Source organism: Nerophis lumbriciformis, linkage group LG01 (genome assembly GCF_033978685.3).
Source record: "Nerophis lumbriciformis linkage group LG01, RoL_Nlum_v2.1, whole genome shotgun sequence".
Lineage (NCBI taxonomy): Eukaryota > Metazoa > Chordata > Actinopteri > Syngnathiformes > Syngnathidae > Nerophis > Nerophis lumbriciformis.
In genome coordinates this window covers 53,837,063-53,863,973 of record NC_084548.2, presented here as the reverse complement: position 1 = coordinate 53,863,973, position 26,911 = coordinate 53,837,063, and the positions used below count along the sequence as shown (strand labels likewise).

The following is a 26,911-nucleotide window of genomic DNA, read 5'->3' as shown; positions in this document are numbered from 1 at the left end:
CCCGACAATGACGCCTAAAATGTGCGCGATGACGTCAGATCAGTTTGACTCTGGCAACCGCGAAAGTTACCAGGTAAGTTAAGAATACGTTTATGTTTAACCAGAAATGTGAATTATGGAAGATGGGCCCAGGCAGCGGCATCGAGTGTGTACCCTCGATACTGCACCACGTTAAAGGAAAGCTGCGCGGTCATCGAAGGTGACTATAATGCAGTGTCACCCGCAGTTCGTGACGGAGGCACTTCCGTCACATTCTCTTGAATATCATTAGAAATATGTCAAGTAGAGGTTAGCTGTACTTGAAACAGTACACAACTTACATGTTTTCTATCACCTCATCCTTGTTACTAAATGCTGGGGCTGTTTGTGGAATGTTCGAAGTTTGCAATTATCCCAAGTAGAACGAACCATTTTGTATTTTTGATAGGGGTGTTGTGGGTAGTTTTAGACCTTTCTTAATTTGATTCAATCAACATTATTAGTGTACTTTTATGACTAATATTTTATCAACACGTATATACATTATTTAAAAATAATTCTAAATGCTAAGAATTTAGTTTGCTGCTATCCAAGTTGAATGAACCATTTTGTATTTTTGATAGGGGTGTTGTGGGTAGTTTTAGACCTTAATTTGGTTCAATCAACATTATTAGCGCACTTTCATGACTATAATATTTTATCAACACGTATATACATTATTTAAAAATAATTCTAAATGCTAAGAATTTAGTTTGCTGCTATCCAAGTTGAATGAACCATTTAGTATTTTTGATAGGGGTGTTGTGGGTAGTTTTAGACCATTCTTAATTTGATTCAATCAACATTATTAGTGTACTTTCATGACTATAATATTTTATCAACACGTATATACATTATTTAAAAATAATTCTAAATGCTAAGAATGTAGTTTGCTTCTATCCAAGATGAATGAACCATTTTGTATTTTTGATAGGGGTGTTGTGGGTAGTTTTACACCTTTCTTAATTTGATTCAATCAACATTATTAGTGTACTTTCATGACTATAATATTTTATCAACATGTACATACATTATTTAAAAATAATTCTAAATGCTAAGAATGTAGTTTGCTTCTATCCAAGATGAATGAACCATTTTGTATTTTTGATAGGAATGTTATGGGTAGTTTTAGACCTTCTTAATTTGATTCAATCAACATTATTAGTGTACTTTTATGACTATAATATTTTATCAACACGTATATACATTATTTAAAAATACTTTTGAATTCTAAATGCTAAGAATTTCACCTCCTCAACGCCCCTGATTATGAGTCAACTCACACTGAGATACTATAGCTGAGAACAACGCTTGTCATGTCTAACTCTGGCGCCCTCTAGTGGCAAAATGTAAAAGACATGCAGAGGCACTTTCTCGTGACATTTGCAAGTCTTCACCAAATAGACATATACACTAAAAAAACGATAATTGAAGAATTTGACAGCAATTGAAATCCGATGTCTCTCCCTGTGATATGTTTATTCTTTCCGATTTTGCAAGAAAATCAAGTTTCTCATTTAGAGGAAGGAAGTGTGTCAGTGAGAAGAAAAAAAGAAAGAGCAAACTCATGACACTGCTGACATTTCCAAAGATTGGCTGTCAGAAATGAAACAACTACTGCATGCCGTAAAAAAGAAAGACTTTGTGTACAGTATGCGTGAGAGGCCAAACACAGCTCTCTTTTGAAAGCATGACTTTAGGGTTGTTGTTGTTTTGTTTTTTTAAGCTGCATCATGAGATGCCATGGAAGTCAGGGGGGTTGCAGTCACAATAAACACATCATAAAGCATGATCTCACAATGCAAAGTGGCTTTGTGCATAGCAGTTAGCATGATAAGGTACCTGCAGCAGCTGCTTTCACTTGCAAGCTGCAGAGATGGCCACTAATCAGTGCAAGCAGCTGTGCGTGTGTGTAATTGGACTGTAATGGTTGTGTGCAAGTTCATTCAGTTGGGCTTATGAAAGGCAGAGAAAATACTTGCTTCCCCCCCACCCCCAAAAAGGTTCTATGTTGGCACACGGGCGGCCACCCCTTGAGTGCATGCAATTGTAAATAGGAAAGAGGAGGAGGGGGAGTGAGTGAATGAGAGTGAGAAAGTCAGAGATGAGTTCCACTCCACCCACATCCACCGTGTCCAATGTGAGGGGGAGGTGAGACACTTCTAGATCTTACTGGGCTGTGCGGTGTGCTCACTGGCATTATTGACTTGTTGCACTCACAGAACAGAGTAGTCAAGCCGGCTCCTCATCAGGTAGGACGCTCACACCCCTTTTTTTTTTTTCTCTTTTTTTTTTTTTTTTTTAAACCTTCGGCCTCCTCGTTAACTGTTTTGTAAAAGTTCCTTCTTCTTGCTAACTATGGCTCTCATGTTCTTATTGGTGTCATGTCCAGCCCGCAGGGCCACATTTGTTCATTTTACTTAAGAAGGTGTAGTCACACTAGTGTAGTCAAAACGGCACAAGGTGGTGATTCACTGCTGATCACACCAACAAAGAATGGAGCGACTTCTACTGGAAATGGTGACATAAGATGGAAAACTGAGAAATGCTTTTGTTGTTTGTCCACATTTAAGCAGTAGAGGATGTTAAGGAGATACTTTTGAGAATGGAGAAGTGCTGTGTGGTCCAGCAAGCAAACCCCACTCTTCCCCTTTTACGACAATGGCTACAAAACTATCTTCCTTCATGTGACTGTTCTCATCTTTCTCTAGGGACTTAGTTGGTGTTCCGTCACATGCTTGAAATTTGCATTTGCTGCTACACTCATGGTTGCCATTTCACACTGTACAAAGGGCAACGACCTATATTGTACAGTAGTACCTTAACTAATTGGTTCTGTGACAAAGCTCTAACCTTAACACTTGTATCTCAAATCAACATCGCCCATTGAAATACATTGAAATCAATTTAGGCCCCTTCTACACTAAGGCCATGTCTACACTAAGTCGTTTAACCCTTTAAACAAATAATTATTTAGCCCAAGCCCCCTTTCAGCCTGTCCTCCTCGGACAAATTTTTACACGGGTAAGTCAGCCGTGTAATTCTTGAATCTCCTGCACTTAGCTTTGTATGGACTCATTGATCGTTTACAAAGTGAGTTCGGAGTGGAAGTGACGCCAGAAAGACCACGCTCACACAGGAAGTGCCGTCAGAAAGAAAACGCCACAGCCAGCTTCATAATAAAGCGGTTTCGTAGCTTGGCGCTAACAACTGGAAATATGGAGGCGAGTCATTCAGACATACCTGTGTTTCTCCTTCTTCTACATGTACAGACACTTGTGGAAATCACACATGAATACATTAAGAGAAACAATTGCAGCTATTTGGGATACAACACTTTTCAGACGGCAAAAGAACTTTCCAATGTCCAGGTCAGCTGTGATACTACTTAGCAAAAAACTTTGTCCATTTGTCGAAGGAGAGACAATGAGAATGCGAGCTCCCGTGGATGTGATTAAAAAAAAAGGTAGCGTGTGCTTTGTATTACCTGGCCGTCGAGGAAAACAGCGACTGCATTTGGACTGGCAAAGCAGACTGTATCAGTTATTGTCCGCCATGTATGTCGCGGACTCAACGTCTCGGTCCAGAGTATATACAGTCACCAAAAAGGAATGGACAATGAAGGTAAAGGCAAAAGAGTGAGGAGTGTCCTGACCAGATATCTGCATCCCTAGATTGATTAATGTTAAATGTTCTTTATCACATTGTTTACGTGTCCAATAAAGATTTGATTAATTTATGATGGCTCAGGTGTGATTCACTACAATAGGGCCCCACAGCACACTGGATTCCAGTTAATTGAAATACCACAACACTGGATATTGTTCAGATAAGTTAAAGTTAAGAACCTGCACACAAAGCAACACTGGAGGTGACTATGACGTGCACATTTTCCGCACTAGATCGCGATGCTAGAGGGGGTCTTAAACGGTGGCATTGTTGTGTGTGGACACAGATAAGGTTAGGTGTGATTTACCCTGGATAACCTTATCCGGCTTAGTGTAAACGGGGCCTAAGGTTATCCAGGGTAAATCCCACCTAACCTTATCCTTGTCCACACACACAATGGTCGCTTAAGACCCCCTCCCCACCTCCGTCAGCCGGCGCAACGCGACCTAATACGCATGCGCGGAAAATACGCATGTCATAGTCACCTCCAGTGTTGCTTTGTGTGCAAGTTATTAAATTTAACTTATCTGAACAATATCCAGTGTTGTGGTATTTCAATTAACTGGAATCCAGTGTGCTGTTGGGCCCTATTGTAGTGAATCACACCTGAGCAATCTTAAATTAATCAAATCTTTATTGGACACGTGATAAGTACACAATGTGACAAAGAACATTTTACAACAATCAATCTCGGGATCTAGATATCACTATTTTGCCTTCACCTTCATTGTCCATTCGTTTTTGGGGACTTTATATACTCTGAACCTAGACGTTGAGTCCGCGACATACATGGCGGACAATAACTAATACAGTCTGCTTTGCCAGTCCAAATGCATTCGCTGTTTTCCGTAGTCTTCCCTCGACAGCCAGGTAATACAACGCACACGCTACCTTTTTTATCACATCCACGGAAGCCCGCATTCTCGTTGACTCTCCTTCGACAAATGGACAAAGTTTTTTGCTAAATAGAATCACAGCTGACTTCGATATTTGAAAGTACTCTTGCCGTCTGAGAAGTGTTGTATCCGAAATAGCTGCAATCGCTTTCTCTTAAGGTATTCATGAGTGATTTCCACAAATGTCTGTATAGGCGGAAAGAGAAATGGATGACTCACCTTCATATTTCCAGTGGTTAGCTCCGAGCTACGAAACCGCTTTATCATGAAGCAGGTTGTGGAGCGTTCTTTCTGACGTCACTTCCTGTGTAGGCCGCGGTCTCTCTGACGTCACTTCCTCTCCAAACTCAGTTTGTAAACGATCAATGAATCCATACAAAACTAAGAGCCGGAGATTCAAGAAATACACGGCGCACTTACCTGTGTAAAAAATTATCCAAGGAGGGGGGACCTTAAACGATAGTTTAGTGTGGCTGAAAAGGGGCGTAGGCTAAATAATTATTTAGGCTACGCTTAGTGTAGACATAGCCTTAGTCTGTGCTTGTTCCCTCCCAAAACAGCACAATTTCACAATGAAACAAGCCTTTTAAAAAGAAAACAACTTTTAGATATGTTATCAAAAGAATACAATATAATGTGCTCTACTACAGTAGTTTAACAAAGTAATTCGGGCTGCATAATTTTGAGAAAAAGCCTAATTGTATTTTTTCTCTCCTAAATTGCGATTCGATTTGCGACTTTTATATTTTATACATAAAACTGCTAAAATAACTAGTGAAGGACGTGTTACGTTTAGACTGTCAATAAACATATCCTTGTCTCAAAGTGCCACCCATTAGAACAGTATGCAATAATCTACTTTCAAAAGTATTTGGCTTTATGCAGGCAGACTCAGAGATTTTGTCTATTGCTGGGATTTTACTGACATCTCATCCGGGCCATAGAATATATGTGTGAGCAAAATCTAAAACAGTTAAGCTTTTACCAAAGGCAGAAATCATAAATGAGTCTTTCAGCACACACAATGTTGATATCTACAGGTAAAAGCCAGTAAATTAGAATATTTTGAAAAACTTGATTTATTTCAGTAATTGCATTCAAAAGGTGTAACTTGTACATTATATTTATTCATTGCACACAGACTGATGCATTCAAATGTTTATTTCATTTAATTTTGATGATTTGAAGTGGCAACAAATGAAAATCCAAAATTCCGTGTGTCACAAAATTAGAATATTACTTAAGGCTAATACAAAAAAGGGATTTTTAGAAATGTTGGCCAACTGAAAAGTATGAAAATGAAAAATATGAGCATGTACAATACTCAATACTTGGTTGGAGCTCCTTTTGCCTCAATTACTGCGTTAATGCGGCGTGGCATGGAGTCGATGAGTTTCTGGCACTGCTCAGGTGTTATGAGAGCCCAGGTTGCTCTGATAGTGGCCTTCAACTCTTCTGCGTTTTTGGGTCTGGCATTCTGCATCTTCCTTTTCACAATACCCCACAGATTTTCTATGGGGCTAAGGTCAGGGGAGTTGGCGGGCCAATTTAGAACAGAAATACCATGGTCCGTAAACCAGGCACGGGTAGATTTTGCGCTGTGTGCAGGCGCCAAGTCCTGTTGGAACTTGAAATCTCCATCTCCATAGAGCAGGTCAGCAGCAGGAAGCATGAAGTGCTCTAAAACTTGCTGGTAGACGGCTGCGTTGACCCTGGATCTCAGGAAACAGAGTGGACCGACACCAGCAGATGACATGGCACCCCAAACCATCACTGATGGTGGAAACTTTACACTAGACTTCAGGCAACGTGGATCCTGTGCCTCTCCTGTCTTCCTCCAGACTCTGGGACCTCGATTTCCAAAGGAAATGCAAAATTTGCATGATTGGGTGATGGTTTGGGGTGCCATGTCATCTGCTGGTGCTATCAGAGCAACCTGGGCTCTCATAACACCTGAGCAGTGCCAGAAACTCATCGACTCCATGCCACGCCGCATTAACGCAGTAATTGAGGCAAAAGGAGCTCCAACCAAGTATTGAGTATTGTACATGCTCATATTTTTCATTTTCATACTTTTCAGTTGGCCAACATTTCTAAAAATCCCTTTTTTGTATTAGCCTTAAGTAATATTCTAATTTTGTGACACACGGAATTTTGGATTTTCATTTGTTGCCACTTCAAATCATCAAAATTAAATGAAATAAACATTTGAATGTATCAGTCTGTGTGCAATGAATAAATATAATGTACAAGTTACACCTTTTGAATGCAATTACTGAAATAAATCAAGTTTTTCAATATATTCTAATTTACTGGCTTTTACCTGTATAGTTATATTTTGATAGGTGAGAGATGTGAATGATTGTCTATCTGTGCCCAGTGAATGGCCATGCTAATTTGAGTTAACCTGTCAATACGCTAGTCCATTGTAAATTAGCATTAAGCTAGCGGAATTAGAGCGCAACCTCCTTCCTGCATAATTGCATTGCTTTTTTTCCGTTTATTCCAAATTATATTATTATGTATGTGCACCTCATTTGTATATATAATGTACTATTTTTAGTGTGGTTAGTTTTAAAGTGACTTCATTGTGAAGAATATCAACAAAACACCTAAAGTTATTTAAAAAAATAAAAAAATCTAACTCAAAATACTGGTGACATATTTCTTTCTTTCTTTCTTTAGTTTATTTCGAACATGAACACACTTACAGCATTATACATCACACAATTTCATATCATTTCATTTTACATCATGCCCGAAAAGGAGTAGGAAGAAGCAAAGCTTATTTAATCCTACCCCGTTCCCACTTCAGAGCGTTTACAAATATATAGAATCATTTACTGACCTTTTTATATAATAAAATAACATCTATGAATTAGTATACACAACAGTTTTGTAATATTTGATTAATTAATTCAGTCATTATTAACATACTGAGATGAAGAATATCTTATTTTCAATAAGGTTGGAAGTATTTTTTTCATAATTTTGTACTTTGTAAGCACTATTATTTTGAACAACCTCTTGAACTGGATCATACGAGTACAATTTTTAACTTCTTTACTTAATCCATTCCATAATTTAATTCCACATACTGATATGCTAAAAGTTCTAAGTGTTGTTTGAGAAGCTAAATTGCAACATTCAGGCTGGGCAGAATAAAGTGTAGCCTGTGTTACCTTTTACAATAAGCAACAATTGAAACTGCATTGAACAAAGAGAGCACAGTCTACCAAGTCAAATAGTTTGTGCTAAAGCTGATTGTGATTCTGTTTCTGATGGTATGAGAAAAAATGTTAACATTAATAGTATTATTAACTAATAACACTGTTTTTAAATTCATTTAAAACATTTGTTTAGCCTTTTTAAAGTAAATATATGCATCCTGGCAAATCAAAATCGCCATGTCACATATATGATGTCATATTCACCGCGGAATTAACAATGGCTGCAGAGTCTCTCAAGAGGCATACGAGTCTTTCTTGGAAGAGAGACGCTTAAAACGGGAAGCAGTTTGTCGCATGCGACAGGAATGGCCGTAGTAGTATAGACCACGCCCCCACCGCCACGTATATAGTGGTAATCTACGGGAAACCCTGATATATACACTATATTGCCAAAAATATTTGGGCATCCATCCAAATGATCAGAATCAGGTGCAAATCAAGCACTTAAGCACGGAGACTGTTTCTACAAACATTTGTGAAAGAATGGGCCCCTCTCAGCAGCTCAGTCATTTCCAGCGTGGAACTGTCATAGGATGCCACCTGTGCAACAAATCCAGTCATGAAATGTTCTCGCTCCTAAATATTCCAAAGTCAACTGTCAGCTTTATTATAAGAAAATGGAAGAGTTTGGGAACAACAGCAACTCAGCCACGAAGTGGTAGGCCACGTAAACTGACAGAGGGGTCAGCGGATGCTGAAGCACATTGTGCAGAAAGTCGACGACCTCTTTGCACTGTCAGTTGCTACAGAGCTCCAAACTTAATGTGACCTTCCAATTAGCCCACGTATAGTATGGTGTACCCCGCCTTCCGCCCAAATGCAGCTGAGATAGGCTGCAGCGACCCTCCCGCGACCCTGAAAGGGACAAGCGGTAGAAAATGGATGGATAGTACGCAGAGAGCTTCATGGAATGGGTTTCCATGGCCGAGCAGCTGCATCTAATCCAAACATCACCAAGTCCAATGCAAAGCGTCGGACGCAGTGGTGTAAAGCACATCGCCACTGGACTCTAGAGCAGTGGAGACGCTTTTCCATCTTGCAATCTGATGGAAGAGTCTGGGTTTGGAGGTTGCCAGGAGAACGTACATTTCGGACTGCATTGTGCCGAGTGTGAAATTTGGTGGAGGAGGAATTATGGTGTGGGGTTGTTTTTCAGGAGTTGGGCTTGGCCCCTTAGTTCCAGTGAAAGGAACTTTGAATGCTCCAGTATACCAAAACATTTTGGACAATTCCACGCTCCCAACCTTGTGGGAACAGTTTGGGGCGGGCCACTTCCTCCTCCAACATGACTGTGCACCAGTGCACAAAGCAAGGTCCATAAAGACATGGATGGCAGACTCTGCTGTGGATGAACTTTGCTAGCCTGGGTCTACAAAATGTGCAGATATTAAGAGGACAGTGGTGGCTTTTAGGGAGAGAAAGTTAAACTGGAGCAGCAGCGCCAAGTAAGTGTGACGTCATACTCGCTGCAGCTCGCCTCTTTCGTTGGGGACATCAAGGGACAGAAGTAGAGTCTCTAAACATGAGTACATTTTATAATAGTACCAGAAAAAGATGCTAGATTTATTGCTTGTTGTTTCTAATAAAGGTATTGAAAGTCTCTAGTAGTAGGGTTGTACTGTATACCGGTATTATTATAGTACAACGATACTAATGAATCATATTTGGTACTATACCGCCTCTAAAAAGTACCGGTCCCCTGTCTTTGTCACAACCTGACATTGCTGGTTTACAAGCAGAGGAGCATGTTCGGCCGCACACAAACACGGAGTACTTACAAGCAGACACGGAGTGTAGACAGAAAAGGGAGAACGGACGCATGTCGGCTTAAAAACTAACAATAAAGGTGAAGTTATAACACTGAAACGCCCTCAGGAAGAGGTGCTTTAAGACATAGCTAGCTAGCTAGCAGCTAATGTCCATCCGCAGTCTGCAGTGTTTTAGCTACTTCTAAATCACTAATCCTTGCCTCCATGGCGACAAATAAAATAAGTTTCTTACAAGTATCATCGCTGCAGGACGAGGAATAGCTAAACATGTTTCACTACACACCGCAGCTTACCGGCATCAAAATGTAAACAAACGCCATTGGTTGATCTACACCTGACATCCACTGTAATGATACCAAGTAAAATAGTGTATTTACTTGATATTACTATGATTACATCGATATTTTTTGGCATAACATCTTCTTTAGTTTTTTTTAAATTTATATTATGTTTATAAACTCAGGAAATATGTCCCTGGACAAATGAGGACTTTGAATATGACGAATGTATAATCCTGTAACGACTTGGTATCGGATTGATACCCAAATTTGTGGTATCATCCAAAACTAATGTAAAGTATCAAAAAACAGAATAATACATGATTATTACATTTTAACAGTGTACATAGAACATGTTAAAAGAGAAAGTAAGCAGATATTAACTATTAGGAGCCTTTGTTTGTGTACTTACTACTAAAAGACACGTTGTCTTGTATGTTCACCATTTTATTTAAGGACAATTGCATTAGGAAACATATGTTTAATGTACCCTCAGATTTTTTGTTAAAAAGAAAAGACAGCAAAAAAAAAACACCTCAGCCTCTTGCGGTTACGTTATCGCACTAATTAAAATCTTGATGTCGATTGGATGTCAATTAATCTCAGCCCAAGAAGTACCGGTAAATTAAATGATAAATGGGTTATACTTGTATAGCGCTTTTCTACCTTCAAGGTACTCAAAGCGCTTTGACAGTATTACCACATTCACCCATTCACACACACATTTACACACTGATGGCGGGAGCTGCCATGCAAGGCGCTAACCAGCAGCCATCAGGAGCAAGGGGTGAAGTGTCTTGCCCAAGGACACAACGGATGTGACTAGGATGGTAGAAGGTGGGGATTGAACCCCAGTAACCAGCAACACTCCGATTGCTGGCACGGCCACTCTACCAACTTCGCCACGCCGTAATCTAATATTAATGTGAGGCATTTACTAAGAGTGTCCTATTCAGTTTTTTCACTTCCAATACTTAACTGATATTGGAGCCTTCAGCATTGGCCAATACCGATATTGATCCTATTCAATATCGGCAGGAATTGTACACACTTTTATTATTTTATAGTGTGGAATATTAAAATAATGCTTGATCAAGTGAAATTAATCAGAACAATGGTAGTTATGATTATGGGTGTTATTAACAGTGTTGGGTTAATTACTAAAAACCAGTAACTAGTTACAGTTACTAGTTACTTTGTTTCAAAAGTAACTCAGTAATGTGTTACTGTGAAAAGTAACTATTTAGTTACTTCTTTTAAAAAAAAATAAAAAAAATAAAGTCTCCCATTAATGGCCCTTTAGCCTTCATTTCAGTACTGTTATTGCACTGGAGAATAATACAATGTGTTAATCAACTTGACATGCATTTGCTCTGCTAAGCAATGTGGTCTACATACAACACACAAAGACAAAGATTTGTTTCAAAGGGCCAATTTGTTTCAGACCAGAACAATTTGACAAAACTATTTTAAATAGCTGCAACATAACATACATAAGTAACAAACAGCATAATAACAACATAGCTGTAAACCAAGGAAGGCACACACTATACACAAAGCCTAACCAGGCGTTTTTTTCTCTCAAGGAATTCTGAAATAAAATCATGTCTGAAGCCAGAACACTACGCATTTCCCCAGTTTTAGTTTAGAGAAAAGGAAAGATTGCCCTGGCCCACTAGGATTCCTCTTTGTTTGTTGAACTTTATAGTCTATACATTTAGAGTGATGTGATAATCAAACACTCTGGAAGTCTAGAATGAACGAGTATATAAGAGAATTGACAGACGGCGTGTATCTTCAGTGCTGAATGATGAGCAGAGGCAGAGTTTGGAGTGTCTTCTTTAGCTCGCTTTCCATTTTTATGTACTCACTGTCCACTGTGTCCAGGTAGGTGGAAAATGTTTTCCGTGCCATTTGCTGTTTGATGCCCTATATCATGCTAATTAGCTGCCTGAAAGCGGGTGACTCCACTGTAGAAATAGCCTGCATGTCTTCTAGCACATACGCTGCAATGGCTCTATCAATGTTGTCCTGACAAGCAGTCCTTTCGTTAAAATCCAGCCGCTGTTGCTTAGATGGTGTTGGAGGTGAAGTGTGTCTCTCTTTACTAGCTTCGTCGAAGCATGTTGCTTTTGTAGGTGTTTCAGCAGATTTGAATTGCTGTTTTGGGCAGTAGATGGGATTGTTGATCCAAGAAACAACTTACATTGAACTAAAATGTTATTTTCTTTGTGCTCAATAAAACAAAAGTAGTGAGAATATCTCCATGTTAAGAAATTAGACTTCGGCTCCGCCATGACGCTTTTGGAGAGTGTGGAGCATGGTTTAATTTTCAATCCCGGAACGCCTCTACAAACCATCCATGTCTTATAAATGGGGGCAAAATTGACACAAAAGCATATCCTATACGTATTACTTAGACCACAAGGAAGGATTAAAATCATCATAGATCCCCTTTAAAAAAAGAAAGGGGGTCGTCTTATATTAGTCTCAATTCAGTATGGAAAACTGCCATGAAAGGGGATCATGCTCTGCTTCAAATTGTCGTAGGACATGTTTGAATTCATCTTTTCCTCAATGAACCTCAGTTCTTCAATGTCAGGAGCACTCATGCACCCTCAGGTTGGAGACAAGTACAGTTGCACTAAAAGAGGTTTACTACCTTCTGTAGAAAACATCCACACAAAACTTTGCACCATGTGGTTGACCTTATTTTTAGGCGAGCTGAGGTGCTGCCAGATCTATTTTTTCCCTTTGTGCTACTCTGCAGCATGACCGAAACACATGCTAAATGGCTTTCTAATGTTGTTGTGTGCCGTTCAAGAGAAGGCAGGCCAACTGCATTGACGTGGGGGAAAAGAGGATTTTAATATTGTCTACTTAAGATTACAATATCCTGCTTGCATAAAACAATTTTTTTGTTAAACAGAATTCCACCCGGTTGGAGCAACCATGGCTTCCCATGTGAGGCTCAGGAAGGACAAGGTTGGCGTGGTGGACTACGACACTCAAATTAAAGGTAAACACATGTTCATATGTGTATGATCAGGGCATTCCATCATCACAATTCTTCAAAGATTGAGGATCTGACCAATCTAAGTCTGAGCATGAACTGATGAAGCCTGCTCGGATGAGCGGCCAAACGTCTTCAAAGACAAACTGAACAGTCTAGTTGCGATTCATTGAGTGCCCTCAGAATACAATTACCTGGATGAATGAGAACATCCATTGACTCTTGTTTTTGTGCTTTGCGTTGGCACTCATTGTCCTTATTTTAGAGGTGCGGTGTCAGCTTGTGGACCAACTGAAAGTGCTGGACTTGCAGCTGGAGCAGAAGAGCCAGCAGCTGCAAGATCTAGCAGACTACCTGCGGCGGCGGGGAGAGATTGAAAGCGAGTATTCCCGGTCTTTAGAAAAACTGGCTGAAAGGTTCACCAACAGGATTAAGAGGTGATTTAGGGTGATATGCATGTGCTTGCATGTCGGCGTTTCACGAACAAAACTTGTCTTCTTCTTAGGAAGGAGCCCGGCACTCACTCTGTGGCTCAGGTCTGGTTGGCTTTACTGTCCCACACTCGCCAAGAGAGTAAGGACCACAACGGGCTCAGTGAGAGCTGCAGCAGCTTTCTCGTCCAACCCCTCACACACTGCCTGGAGTACACCCAGCGACTTGCCAAGAAGGTAATGAAGCAAGCATCAAACCACAAAGTATCTGCAACCACATTTCTAACTGTTATTTCGACCTCCTGACATAAACATGAACTCCGCTTGACGTACGCAGAGCAAAGAGATCTGCACTCAGCTTCAAGACGGACTACTCAAGGTTACCACAGAGCTTCAGACCGTAAGTGACAAACCCAACCGGTTTTCTGACTAAATAAACGGGCGCAATGACTCATGTGCCTCTGCCTGGGCAGGCATGGCGGACATACTACCAGTACCACGCTGACTACGTGTGCGCAGAGGGGAAGTTGAAGGACGCTGAGAAACAGGAGGAAAAGCAGAAACAGAACGCCAAAAAACTGGAAAGGCTGATTGAGAAGGTAACACTCTACATGTTTCTGGATGGGTTTGAATGAAGGCTCACACAGATGTTTGTTTTACGTGCTTACAGAGGCAAGGAAAAGTCCAGGATATTTACCTGAAGTGCAGCAAGGCTAGGAATGATTACCTGCTAAACATTGCTGCAGCCAACACTTCCATGAACAAGTACTACCTCCAAGACCTCTCTACTCTCATTGATGTGAGTTATTAAGAGACACACCTACCACTGGAGGCTATGTGTGGCCCTAAACAAGATTTTGTTTGTGGCCCTGTTTTGGTGTTTAATATTACTTCCCATCTTAACTTCGTAGTTAAGTGTAATTGCAGCCCACAGACCAAGGGCGGATTATAGTTGAATACATTTTGGCAATCCCACTCGAAAGAACACGTTACTTTATGAAATTCCAGAAGGAATTGCGTGTGAATGCCCCAATCATTGCTGAAGCTGAAATTAAAAGCTGAATGACTGCAGAGTTAAATTAGAAAAACGTTTCAATAAACAGTTGGAATAATTTGAAAATTGAGAAACTGAAGCTTAACTGAAATGCGAGTGGAATGTAGAATGAATGGTGGAAACGTTTTAACTGTGAAATTATTTGAATCTTAAAGATCAGAAACTGTAATGAAACATACTATGAATATAGAAATGATGGTATGTCGTAATAGTTTGAATGAAACTGTTTGACTCAAAGATGTAAAATTGCCAAAAAAAATTGTTTTTTTGGTCCTTTCCGGGATTCAAACCCACATTACTCAGGTTATAAGCATGGGTATTATCCTCTCAGCCAGACTGCCTAGCTGGTAAAGTATTGTTCAACTTTGAATGTTAAAGGGAGTGATTTAGCCGTTCAAAATGACATTGAATTGCCAAGAATTCTTTGCTGCAACGATACAACCTTTTCAGCTAATTTTGGAGATATATCAACATTTTTACAATAAAATGTTAGAAATTGTTAGAATATTGAAGAATATTGTGAACCGTTGAATTGATTGATTACCCAGAATTCTTTGCTGCAACAGTACAATGTTTTCAGCTAATTTTTGGGATGAATAACATATTTTTACATAAAATATGTTGCCTGATTGTATAGTATACTTGCAAACAAGCTAACATTTAGAGAAAAAAAAAGTCAAAACCATAACTTAGACTGATAAAGAGGTCCTAGTCACAAATGACAAATTGTGCTCAAATCTGAGTCATCCAGTATGACATGATCTGTCATTGTTGGATTTAATTATTATTCCAATGAATGTTACACAATCATAATGAAGAATTTATAGTACCTTAATAAACTAACATTAACATTTTGCAAATAGGCCCTTAAGAGAATTATTCACCTTCACCGAAGGATTACTGAAGTGAAGTGAATTATATTTATATAGCGCTTTTCTCTAGTGACTCAAAGCACTTCTACATAGTGAAACCCAATATCTAAGTTACATTTTCAAACCAGTGTTGGGTGGCACTGGGAGCAGGTGGGTAAAGTGTCTTGCCCAAGGACACAACGGCAGTGACTAGGTTGGCAGAACTGGGGATCGAACCTGGAATCCTCAAGTTGCTGGCACGGCCACTCTACCAACCGAGCTATACCGCCCCAATGTTTAATCTTAATGCAATAGGTCAAAATGACATCATAACCCAGATAGCACTTCTACGAAAGTAGTGCTTTTTTGCTCATTTCAGACTAAATGTTTTTTTACTCCAAAAAGATATATTTTCTGATAATGTGAAACTTTTTCTTGTATTCAATGTTATTTTCAGGGGAAAAGAAAAAGGCAACCGTAAGTGAGAATTAAAGTTAAAGTACCAATGATTGTCACACACACACGAGGTGTGGCGAAATTATTCTCTGCATTCGACCCATCACCCTTGATCACCCTCTGGGAGGTGAGGGGAGCAGTGAGCAGCAGCAGTGGCCGCGCCCGGGAATCATTTTTGGTGATTTAACCCCCAATTCCAACCCTTGATGCTAAGTGTCAAGCAGGGAGGTAATGGGTCCCATTTTTATAGTCTTTGGTATGACTCGGCCGGGGTTTCAACTCCTAACCTGTTGAGTACCAATCGTCCATCCATTCATTCATTTTATTGTCCAATATTTTGGAAAATCATGAATACCGTAAAAGCTGGGAATTTTTTGGCTGTAATAGAGCGACAGCTTTTTTGTCCTGACTAAGACGCACCTTTTAATGGTGGAACAGTTGAAATTAGTTAAAAGACGTGGGAGAAGAAGCAGAAAAAAAAGGGGGGCGGGGGAGATACTGTAAAATTAAGAAGTACATTTGAGCCGGTAATTTTATGAAAGATTTGTTGAAAGGGCACACGTTGAACATTTTGACGTTCAAACGGCATCAATCCGATGTGGGACGGACGACCGAAGAAGAAGAAGAATAAATAGATGAAAAATGGTGCGGAATAACATAAGTGTGAATGCCTATTGGTGCGGGATAACATACGTGTGAATGCTTATTGGCATTCACACAATAAATAGATGAAAAGTGGTGCGGAAAAGCATATGAGGGAATGCCTTTGGCCTTCACCCAATAAAGGGGCAAACACAAAAATTACAGCACAACAAACGCACAAAGAGCAACTTTCTATAAGCAAGTGGAAGTGTCTCCTGGGTAACTCAACAGTGTCCAAATGCGTACAATTTTTACACAATACAAAGGTCCTGAGTAGTCTTGGGTTCAATCCCGGGCTCGGGATCTTTCTGTGTGGAGTTTGCATGTTCTCCCCGTGACTGCGTGGGTTCCCTCCGGGTACTCCGGCTTCTTCCCACCTCCAAAGACATGCACCTGGGGATAGGTTGATTGGCAACACTAAATTGGCCCTAGTGTGTGAATGTGAGTGTGAATGTTGTCTGTCTATCTGTGTTGGCCCTGCGATGAGGTGGCGACTTGTCCAGGGTGTACCCCGCCTTCCGCCCGATTGTAGCTGAGATAAGCTCCAGCGCCCCCCGCGACCCAAAAAGGGAATAAGCGGTAGAAAATGGATGGATGGATGGATTTACAAAAAGGCCTACTATAGCTCAGGATTAATTTCGCTGCTGGTAGAAGTAGTTAACAAATTTAGTTGTGTGGTTAAAATGGGATTTGGAAGTGAATGCAAGGTGCAGCCCAGACTCAGAGGCCCCCAGTTATATTGAGTTTGAGACATTCTAGTGATATGTGGTTATTTAAGTATTGTTAAATCCCAATTAAGAATATGGAAGCAATGATGAACAGAAAAGGTTTTGTGTTGTGCCCCTGTCTCACTTGCCCAAAATGCAAACTGGCCTCAGGGTCCATTCATTGACGTTTAAAGTGTTTGGATTATACACAGCATAACTATCTTGTGTGTTTTAACAATGTCTGCTTCTCCCGCAGTGTACCGATGTCGGCTACCACCTGTCTCTGGGCAGAGTAATGCAAGCCTATCTGTCCAGTCGGCGCCAGTTCCAGCAGAACCTGAGCTCAGGCCTGCAGAAGCTGCAGGGCTCGGTGTCAGGATTGGACCAGTGTCAGGACAGAGACACTCTGCTGCAGGATCACCACAACACCTTTTGCATGCCCCTTCGCTTCACCTACCAGCCGCACGATGGCGACCAGGTGGGTGTCCTATAGCAGCATGGACAAGTCTGTCTTTTCTGTGGAGGTTTAATGATTGCATTGTTTGGTTCTGTAGATTATGGTATCAGTATTTCAACTTGCATACAATTACAACATGTCTAAAAAGGAGCACAAAGAAGCATAGCTTATTTAATCCTACACCTTTTCCATTTCATAGCAATTGCCAATACATTCACTTGTTCACTTTCTGTGCTCACTCTGTAACACAAACAAATACTTTGAAGTTGTTTGTGCCTTTATTTTGAGGTCACAAAGGCAGATTTTGAGCACAGAAAAACGTACTTTGTTAGCACATACATGCTTGCAAAATAAAAAAAGATGAAGAAATTAAACTCGTTGAAAAATTAAATAGTTTGAGCAAATATAAATGTATTTTGTGTTTAAAGTATCTAAAGGTTTGCTACTATCCATATTAACATGCAATAATTACAGTACTGCTGTCCGCACAGGCAGGCCGCTGTGCTCTTACGTCCTGTGTTGTCTCTCTCGCAGCCTCTCCACTCCGCACATTCAGTTTTTGTTTTTGTTTTGCAAGTTTTGACATGCCGTTACATTTGTGCCAAAAAAAGCATCCAATCAGAGAAGTGGACTAATAAATATACATTATGATTGACTGTTTGGTCTCCAATTTGATCACTTGTTACATTGCAGACACAAAAATAACTCTTTACCACATTGTTTGTAAAACGTTTCCCAATATGTTCAGGTTCAAATAACCAAATAAATTAAACAACTTAGCTGTGGGGTCGTGTTGCATAAAGTTGATGTTGTTCCTCATACCAAGTTGTTGTTGTTCCTCATTTAGGACTCCATTAGCCGTGAACTAATGCTTCTGGGATAATAGGTTGTAATCACTGATGTGACTTTTGAACTAAAGTAAACGAAGTGGTGGGCCACCAAACCAACATGGTGACTGTGCAGCAAACAGAGTGAGAACAGAGTACGCAAGGGGCCTAGATCTTACCACTAAAAGCAGATACCAGGAAAAAATACAACTATGACATGGAATCTACCCCTATACGTTATCAAAGATTTGTCCAGTGATTTCAAGGATTATCTGTTGGTCGGGTTCCCGGGGCCTATATCTTCCTGCAAAAAGAAAATACAAGCAAAAAAAATCCAACTATGCAATAGATTAGATCCCTATACTTTATCCCCAAAAAAAGATTTCTCGATAAGGGATTATTCGTCGGTGGAGTTCCCAAACATATCAAACTATCGTGTGCTCCAGACATCATTCTATGTGACAAAACTGATGGAAACTTGTAAAAGCATGGAGGTCTACAACTTCTTTGTGTGTGGTTGGGTCATGGAAATTGGTATCAAGACTCTCCCGGATAAATATAAATTGTTTTTGCTCTGGTAAGATTGCATTTCATGATTTAACTTTGTGTCCATTGCCATGTTTGTTGCCTGCACTTGCTGTTGCCTGCGCCGTTTACGAGTATGTGTGTTTTTCCCCATCTTTATAAAAATATAACTATAGATGTCAACATTGTAGCGCTGAAAGCTTCTTTTATGATTGTTGCTTTCGGTAAAAGCGTAATTCTTTTAGGTTTTGCTCACATTTATTTTATTTAGACTTGCCGAGTTGGTGCTATAAGGAACACTCGTAGCAGTAGCACTCGTAACACTAATCGTAAAACGTATATGAAACAAACCTTTAACAGAGTGATCACTGCAAAATTGTGCATTCTTCGGCTCTGATCCCTTGTACTGGAGTGCGTTGTACTTTTTTGTCGTTTTTCATTAAATCTTGCATTTTTTTGCCATTCTTGATTACATCTCCAGGAACTCTGAAGAAGCGTTAATCCTTTTCGCTATTTAAACGGTTCGTACAGCTGAAAACAACACAAGCATAGGGCATTTGTCTTCTCGTAAGGATAAATCGCGAAAAATAGTGCCCATTGAGAACAGACGCTGGCTTGACCACCACGCGCATTCAATAAACCAGAGATGACGTCATTTTGAATCCAAGCAATTATATCGCTTGTTACCTTATCCTGGAAGCATTGATTCCACGCTAATGGGATCCTGTATGAGGACCAACAACAACTTGGTGCAGCACAACCACAGAGGTAAGCTGTTTTATTTATTTGGTTATTTGAACCTTTGTTGGTAATGTTTTATAAACATTATTTGTATAGATTTGTCCGCAAAGTAAAAAGTGATTTAATTGAAGACCAAACAGCCAATCAGAGCATACATTTGTCCACTTCTCTGATTTGTTGCCTTTTTAGCACAAACATAACGTTGTGTCAAAACTTGTGTGAGCGCAGAGGGAAAAAAAACTGAATGCGCAGATCGGAGAGGTTGCGGGAACGAGGAAGCCAGGACTTAAGGGAGCACAGTGGTCTGCCTGTGAAGAAAATTCTAATTACTGCACGTATGAATAATGGAAAACATGCAGACACATTACTCAAGCACAAAATACATTTATACAGTATTTGCTCAATTGAATTTATTTTTTTTTCTCCCAAAAATAGCATGTAAAAAAAAAAAAAAGTTCTCTGCTCAAAACCTGCCCTTGCAACCTCAAAATTAAAGCAAAACTATATCTCCATATTACACAAGTAAATAAATAAAAACATTTTAAGTTGTATACTTGAGATGCTCAGTTTAGTTTATTTGATAATTTCTTATGCATTAAAATTTGATTTCAATGTCTACTCCGTCTATTTGTCGAACCATCACCTTAGTATATTAATTTATTTTATTTATATTCGCTTCTGTGTGTTTTCATGAAAAAAATTCAGTCGTATGGTCTGTAAATACTAACTTTAAGTCCTTTGTTACTTTACAAGTTTTGTTTTTATAGAGATTAAACCATTTTTGGTCCTAGTACCGGTATTGATCCCTGGGGTTCGCCACAAGATATATTTAACGCTGTAGAGGGGTGTTCGCCGAGCTTTACATATTGCTTCCAGTTGGTTAAGTAGCTTCTTGCTCAGTTCAAAACCAACCCTCTGATGCCATACCTAATGAACATATTAAGGTTAATTGTGTAAAATGCTTTTGTTAGATCCATAAAGACTGCAGCTACACACTGTTTACCATCTATTGCATTTGTAATTTCTACCATTATTTCGATGAATTAAAGGTTTCTGAGATTAGCGCAGAGAATGAGATGAGGTGTGAGCTGGAGACCAGGTTCAAACAGATCCAAACCAGGCTGAGAGCCGTCACAGAGGAAACCCAGGAGGTAACGTGTCATCCCATTTGTCCATTGTGGTCGAGACTTATAAATAAAGTTTGTGGTTTTACCAAGCAGACTGTTTTACTCAACAAAATAAACCTGTCTTCTGTCACAGGTTAATAAGAGCATGTCAGCAGCCCAGTCCTCCCTGCTGGAGACAATCGGTGACATAGATTTGGAGCCGAGCAGCGGCACATCGCAGGAGGAGAACACTGAGAACCAGTCAGTTCGTCCCAATGTGGCCCGCCGTAAGGCCAACCAGCAGGAAATAGAAAATCTCTACTTTACTGTGAGTTTCGACCACACTGACAGCCTGTAGACAAGGTTTTTGTTGTGGTTTCGATCATTGGCAATGATGGTCAAAACCGCAGCAACCGTTGATGAAAACAGACGACTGCCGCTTTGTTTAACAGAGAGTAAAAGAGTTCCTTGTTGGAAGCTCTTTGGTATCCAAGCTGCAAGCCAAACATGACCTGCTTAAAGTGGCTGTGGAGAAAGGTATTGCTTCTGCATTTTCTTGTGAACTAAACAAGACCGACATTGTGGTTTTTTTAACTATGACCTACTTCTAATATGTTTTCTATTCCCCCTTATCCTAGAGGAAGTCTCAAATAGGCATCAACCGAGGTAATAACCACTCACAAGACACTTTATTAGGTACACCTAAGAGCTGCCTTTACGAGTATTTTAATGCAGGATTATTTTGACCCTGTCATGGAGGTTTCAATTCAAATATTGTGGTTTCAGTGGTTTAGAACGGTAATGCAACATCCTGCGAGGATTTTTTTGTTGCCTGTGGCTAAATAAGGTCACCAAACTGAATAAAAGTAAGTTAAAATGTAAACAGTGGTGTCTCACATGTTTTTTTTTTTAATTTTGATTTAAAATACAAAAAAGAAAATTGAAAAACAAAGTGTTTTTCTTTTGGCTCTGAAAAGAAAAATGAATATCCACAGTAAACAAAAATGGAAAAACAGACAGTTTTTCGTAGTCTGGCACCGGAAGTTTTATTTTATTTTTTTTTAAGTAACCTGTGGGCCTGGGTAAAATGTCTTTGGAGCCCTACACAGAAAATATCTTAGACATGGCACAACGAGGTCTGATGTCTGCATATACAAATATTTATATGCACATATGATACGAAAGTGGAGGCAAATAGGGATTACGGTAGATCGCGCATCATCGTACAGATTTTCTTACATGATAGTCTGTGGTCCTGTCTTTAAAATCGCTATACTTCCCGTTTCGATGTCGGAAAATGAAAACATCAATTTTGGTCTGCTTTTCAGTTTCTGTTGACATGTTTGTAGATATTTCTGTAAAAGTTTTGGAACTCTGTGCCATGTCTTAAATGTTTTCTTGACATATTTGGCAGCATCTCAGGCACATGGTACAATATCTCCACTTTTTAAACGTAATTAGGATTCCTCCAAGGACGCTCCATTCATAACAACATAAGACTGTCATTGACATTATTGAATACAGGGATTTAATTACACATGATGGTCTTCTGCTCTTCTCTGACTTTTATAAAATGCTTGACTCACTGGAATATGACTTTCTTTTTCTTGTGCTGGAACACACTGCAAGTTTCGGGAGATAATTAGAGGACTTAATGGTAATGATAATAGTTGTGTGTAGGAGTTTCAGGCACAACTCCAAGTTTCCTAATCAAGGTGGGAATTCCTCAAGAATGTCCCTGGCGGCACGGAAATAGTCAATTAGCAGATAAAACAACTCGTTTTCGAAAAAATGAAGAACACATTCCAACTAACTATTATTGAAAAGATTTAAGAATTCTCTAATATATCAGGACTTTTCCTAGACCTGTCTAATATACTGTATATTTCTTAGTTTTTAAAGCTTTAAAGTCACTAACCTAAAATGTAAAACACCAGTGTATGAGTAATACACTTGTGTTGTAAATATAGTGTTTATATACTACAAAGAAATTATGGAATAACCAAACTCAGAGGATGTTCATTCAGTTGCTTAATTTTGTAGAAAAAAAACAGATGGCAGACATGAAACAGAACTGAAGTCATTTCAAATGGCAAATTTCTGGCTATAAGAAACATAAAAAAATCAAGAAAATAAATTGTGGTAGTCAGTAACAGTTTCATTTTTAGATCAGAGTGAAAAACTATTGCTCTGCTGTATGAAAAATAAAATATATTGATCTGTTGTATCTTTCAACAGACACAACGGGAAGTCCACGCGTGTTCGTAAAATTCCCTCTGGTGGGAATTTGTTGCACAACCAAAAACTTTTCAATGGTGACATGTTGTCTTTCACACAGGTAATAATGACACTTGGCATTTTTATAGAATATGACAGATATGTCCAGTGCCGTTGCAGTTTGATTGTTTTGTGTTTTTCCATGTCCTGTAGGCATCAGGTCAGCAGATTCCAGCTGTTGTGGAAAGTTGCATTCGTTTCATCAACATTAATGGTAAGGAGGGACACAACAATAGAATGTGAGCATGTGTTCATGGAAAAACTGTTATGTTTTTCTCAGGTCTTCACCATGAAGGCATATTTAGGGTGTCAGGCTCTCAGACAGAGGTCAACAACTTGAGGGATGCATTTGAGCGAGGTAGAAAATGAATGGATGGATGATCTCTTTTTGCGTCTGTATAGGCACAAGTATGTTTTTTGTTGATTAAGTTTATTTGGTGTGCAGGAGAGGACCCTCTGGCTGAGCACAAATACGACTTGGACTCTGTTGCTGGAGTGCTCAAGCTGTATTTTAGGAATTTGAAGAACCCTCTTTTCCCAATAGACAGCATCAGTCAGCTACTGGAGTACGCACGTAAGTATGCTTATGTTTTTGTGATTGTCAAATAGGTTTATTCTCATTCTTTTTGTCTCTCAGAGACAAAAAACGAGACGGAGAGAGCTGACAAACTAAAAACGGTCATCTCTTCCTATCCTGAGCCGGTCATCATTGTCATGAGATACCTCTTTGCTTTTCTTCACCAGTAAGTACTAGGTTTCCATTTAGTGCATTTCATTTACAATGCCGTAGTACCTCAACTTATGGGCTTAATTTGTTCTGTGATGGGACTCCTACTTTAAAACACTTGTATTTCATATCAACGTTTCCCATTGAAATTAATTGAAATCAATTTAATCAATGCCCCCAAAACAGCACAATTTTAACATGTAACATGCCTTTTGAAAAGAAAAACTTTGAGATCAGAAATATTGTATCCATCCATCCATCTTCTTCCGCTTATCCGAGGTCGGGTCGCGGGCGCAGCAGCCTAAGCAGGGAAGCCCAGACTTCCCTCTCCCCAGCCACTTCGTCCAGCTCTTCCTGTGGGACCCCGAGGCGTTCCCAGGCCAGCCGGGAGACATAGTCTTCCCAACGTGTCCTGGGTCTTCCCCGCGGCCTCCTACCGGTCGGACGTGCCCTAAACACCTCCCTAGGGAGGCGTTCGGGTGGCATCCTGACCAGATCATCACCAAATCATCACCAAATCAGCATCAATCCAACAATTATCGATACTAGAAAAAGCTAAACATTGGATTTAAGAACGGCAGACTTTATAATAAGTTTAGCGTGTTTACTGATAAGAATGTCAAACGTTACTCAAGTCTGTCTGCCTGTCTCTGGCGTCATCGCCACCATGCCAGAAACTTGAGGATTGCAGGTTCGCTTCCCGCCTCTTGCCATCCAAATCACTGCCGTTGTGTCCTTGGGCAGGACACTTCACCCTTGCCCCCAGTGCCGCTCACACTGGTGAATGAATGATGGGTGGTGGTCGGAGGGGCCGTAGGCGAAAACTGGCAGCCACGCTTATGTCAGTCTACCCCAGGGCAGCTGTGGCTACAAATCTAGCTTACCACCAACAGGTGTGATTGTGGAGTGAATGAATGATGGGTTCTCACTTTGAGTGTCTAGAAACACGCTATATACATCTAATCTATTGTCTATTATTATTAATATTCTTGAGTGTCCAATAAAATGCTTTAGTTTACTTTGTTTATGCATTATAGCTAATTTGAAGATTTTCTTTTTTCATTCTTGCCCAGCGTGTCTCAATATAGCGATGAGAACATGATGCAGCCGTACAACCTCGCCGTCTGTTTTGGCCCCAGTCTGGTCCAAGGGGCCAACGACGAGGACGTGGTCACCCTGCAACCTCAGATCAACGCCCTGGTAAAGAGCTTTATCCTTCAACACGAGAGCATCTTCCCTAGCCAGAGCGAGGTCAAAGGTCCCGTGTATGAGAAGTGCATGACGCAGGAGCAAGATGACTGGTAAGACACGAGCTGTTGACAGACCAAAATGGTTGTCACACTTTCTGATTGGGTATTTTTTCCTCAGTGATGCCATAGCTGAGGAAGGTGAAGGGGAGGCAGAGTTGTCTCATGGTAAAGTCATTGAGTTTATCTGTAAGGTTCTTTAAACATTAGATTGATGTCTAAATATGATGTGCAACAGAAATGGAAGCGGGACTGTTGGTAAATCGCAGCAACTCGGCCACAGGACCGAAAAGGACAGATGGTTCCAAATCCAGTAAGTGCGGCCTTGGCGAACACCGTAGGTCAGCATCAGGACCAGCAGCAGGGGTTAGCATCCCTTCAGGTGCAAAGATAGTCCTCCACATACCCACTGGGCCTCAGGGGCGTCCGAGAAGGATCCACTCTCCTGGATATGCACGCAAAGAGTAAGTGACAATCACTCTCAAAAGTCAACTGTTTGTGTATGGACCTTTTTTTAATGCATCTTTTTTTTGTCCTCCTACAGACAGTTGCACTCCTCCCCAGAAGATGCAGTTCAAGTAGACAAGGTTTGTGCTTGTTCAGTCTTTGAAAATAAAGTTGCCCTATGAATGGGTTGAATATGGATTTAGTAAGTCCTATGCAGCTGAACACAAAGTACATATATCCCTTCTCATCATGCTTTATTTAACACCAGGAGGTCTGTCGCCAGATGAACTCAGTCTTCAAAGAGCTTGTCTCCAAGCACACGCTGCAGGAGACCTCTACCTCCTCCTCTTCCACAGACACCGCCTCCTCTCCCTCTGGCCAGGGGGCTCAGAAGAAATGCGGTCGTGAAGGACACTAGGTGAGAGAATGAGGGAGCCATACAGGACATTTAAGGGTGCATCTGCTCTTTAGGCACACAACTGTTTGAGGGAAAACTGGGAAATGTGTTGCTTTTTTCTGCTTGTTTGTACAACACAAGAGTTTCAGGACAACATGAAACTTGTGGAATACTTGAAATTGCAATTTGTCTCTCTTATCGCTTGCTACATCTGTACAGCTGTTAAGGGTTCTGGTTTTAGACAGCTCATGTTACTTATTCAAATGTTTACCACAATAAATTGCAAGTGTTGAAACTGTGAAAATGAATTGTAAGAAATATGTATATACTTATTTGTACAAATTTACACCCGCTGATTTGTTTGTATATTTTAGAAAACATGCCAAATAAATGTTTGTTCTGCCACAACCTTTTGGGGATGAAGTGATTGACCCTCACATACACTAAGAACTTTTTGTGGGTGAAACCTTAAAGTACCAAATGTATTTAATATTTCATTAGCATTATGCAAAACGGACAATGTACCCTTGTCTGAAATTATTTCAACAGTTGAATAATAGAAGATGATTTAAACAGTATATAAATTAGGAATATTTCCTACAGTGATACCATATGTGTGATTCAATTTATAAATTACACCAAGAATAGTAATAGAGCTGAAATACTGTAAACGGATGTATGCTATCATCTGGTGGACAGATGCTGTTATCTTCTATATTCACATTTTTTACACTGTCTTTAAGGGGACCTGCAATTTTGGGGTGCAGTTTTGCCTATCGTTCACAATCCTGACGAGAGACAAATCAACCCTTTTTTTTTTCTTTTTTTTTCTGTCTCAGTATAATTTGTAAAATGTGTCTCGTTCTTGTTGGCTGGCAATGCAGATAATGGGAGCAATCCATCCATCCATCCATCCATCCATTTTCTACCGCTTATTCCCTTTGGGGTCGCGGGGGGGGGCGCTCCATTCTGCCTCTAAATCAGTGTCCGGTCAGGGTAAACTTTGTCACGTTAAATTGTATCTTTGGCATTGTGTTACAATATTTATTTATAAGGCATACAAGATAATCACATAAAAACACAGACATTAATACAAACATTAATAACGCAGGGCTAAAAACAGGAAATACAGTATACACAGGGACA

The 26,911-nt window shown here is 40.0% G+C and overlaps 1 protein-coding gene across 3 annotated transcripts; it reads left to right on the top strand.

Moving 5' to 3' along the window:
- On the top strand, positions 1 to 26,164 carry LOC133623504 (rho GTPase-activating protein 4-like). 3 transcript variants are annotated; one of them, XM_061986727.2, is made up of 22 exons: positions 1 to 73; positions 12,790 to 12,879; positions 13,139 to 13,310; positions 13,379 to 13,541; positions 13,642 to 13,704; positions 13,778 to 13,903; positions 13,975 to 14,103; positions 17,271 to 17,492; positions 20,614 to 20,715; positions 20,825 to 20,998; positions 21,123 to 21,207; positions 21,309 to 21,336; positions 22,909 to 23,008; positions 23,101 to 23,161; positions 23,228 to 23,305; positions 23,393 to 23,521; positions 23,585 to 23,690; positions 24,748 to 24,975; positions 25,043 to 25,089; positions 25,160 to 25,385; positions 25,466 to 25,508; positions 25,637 to 26,164. In XM_061986727.2, the coding sequence occupies exons 2-22, from the start codon at positions 12,813 to 12,815 to the stop codon at positions 25,784 to 25,786; spliced, it is 2,499 nt and encodes an 832-aa protein (XP_061842711.2). In that variant the 5' UTR covers positions 1 to 73; positions 12,790 to 12,812; the 3' UTR covers positions 25,787 to 26,164. The 3 variants fall into 3 exon arrangements, with proteins under 3 accessions (XP_061842711.2, XP_061842717.2, XP_061842703.2); XM_061986733.2 differs by having other exon boundaries at positions 71 to 199; XM_061986719.2 differs by lacking the exon at positions 1 to 73 and adding an exon at positions 2,063 to 2,270.
- The last annotated feature ends 747 nt before the right edge of the window (positions 26,165 to 26,911 follow it).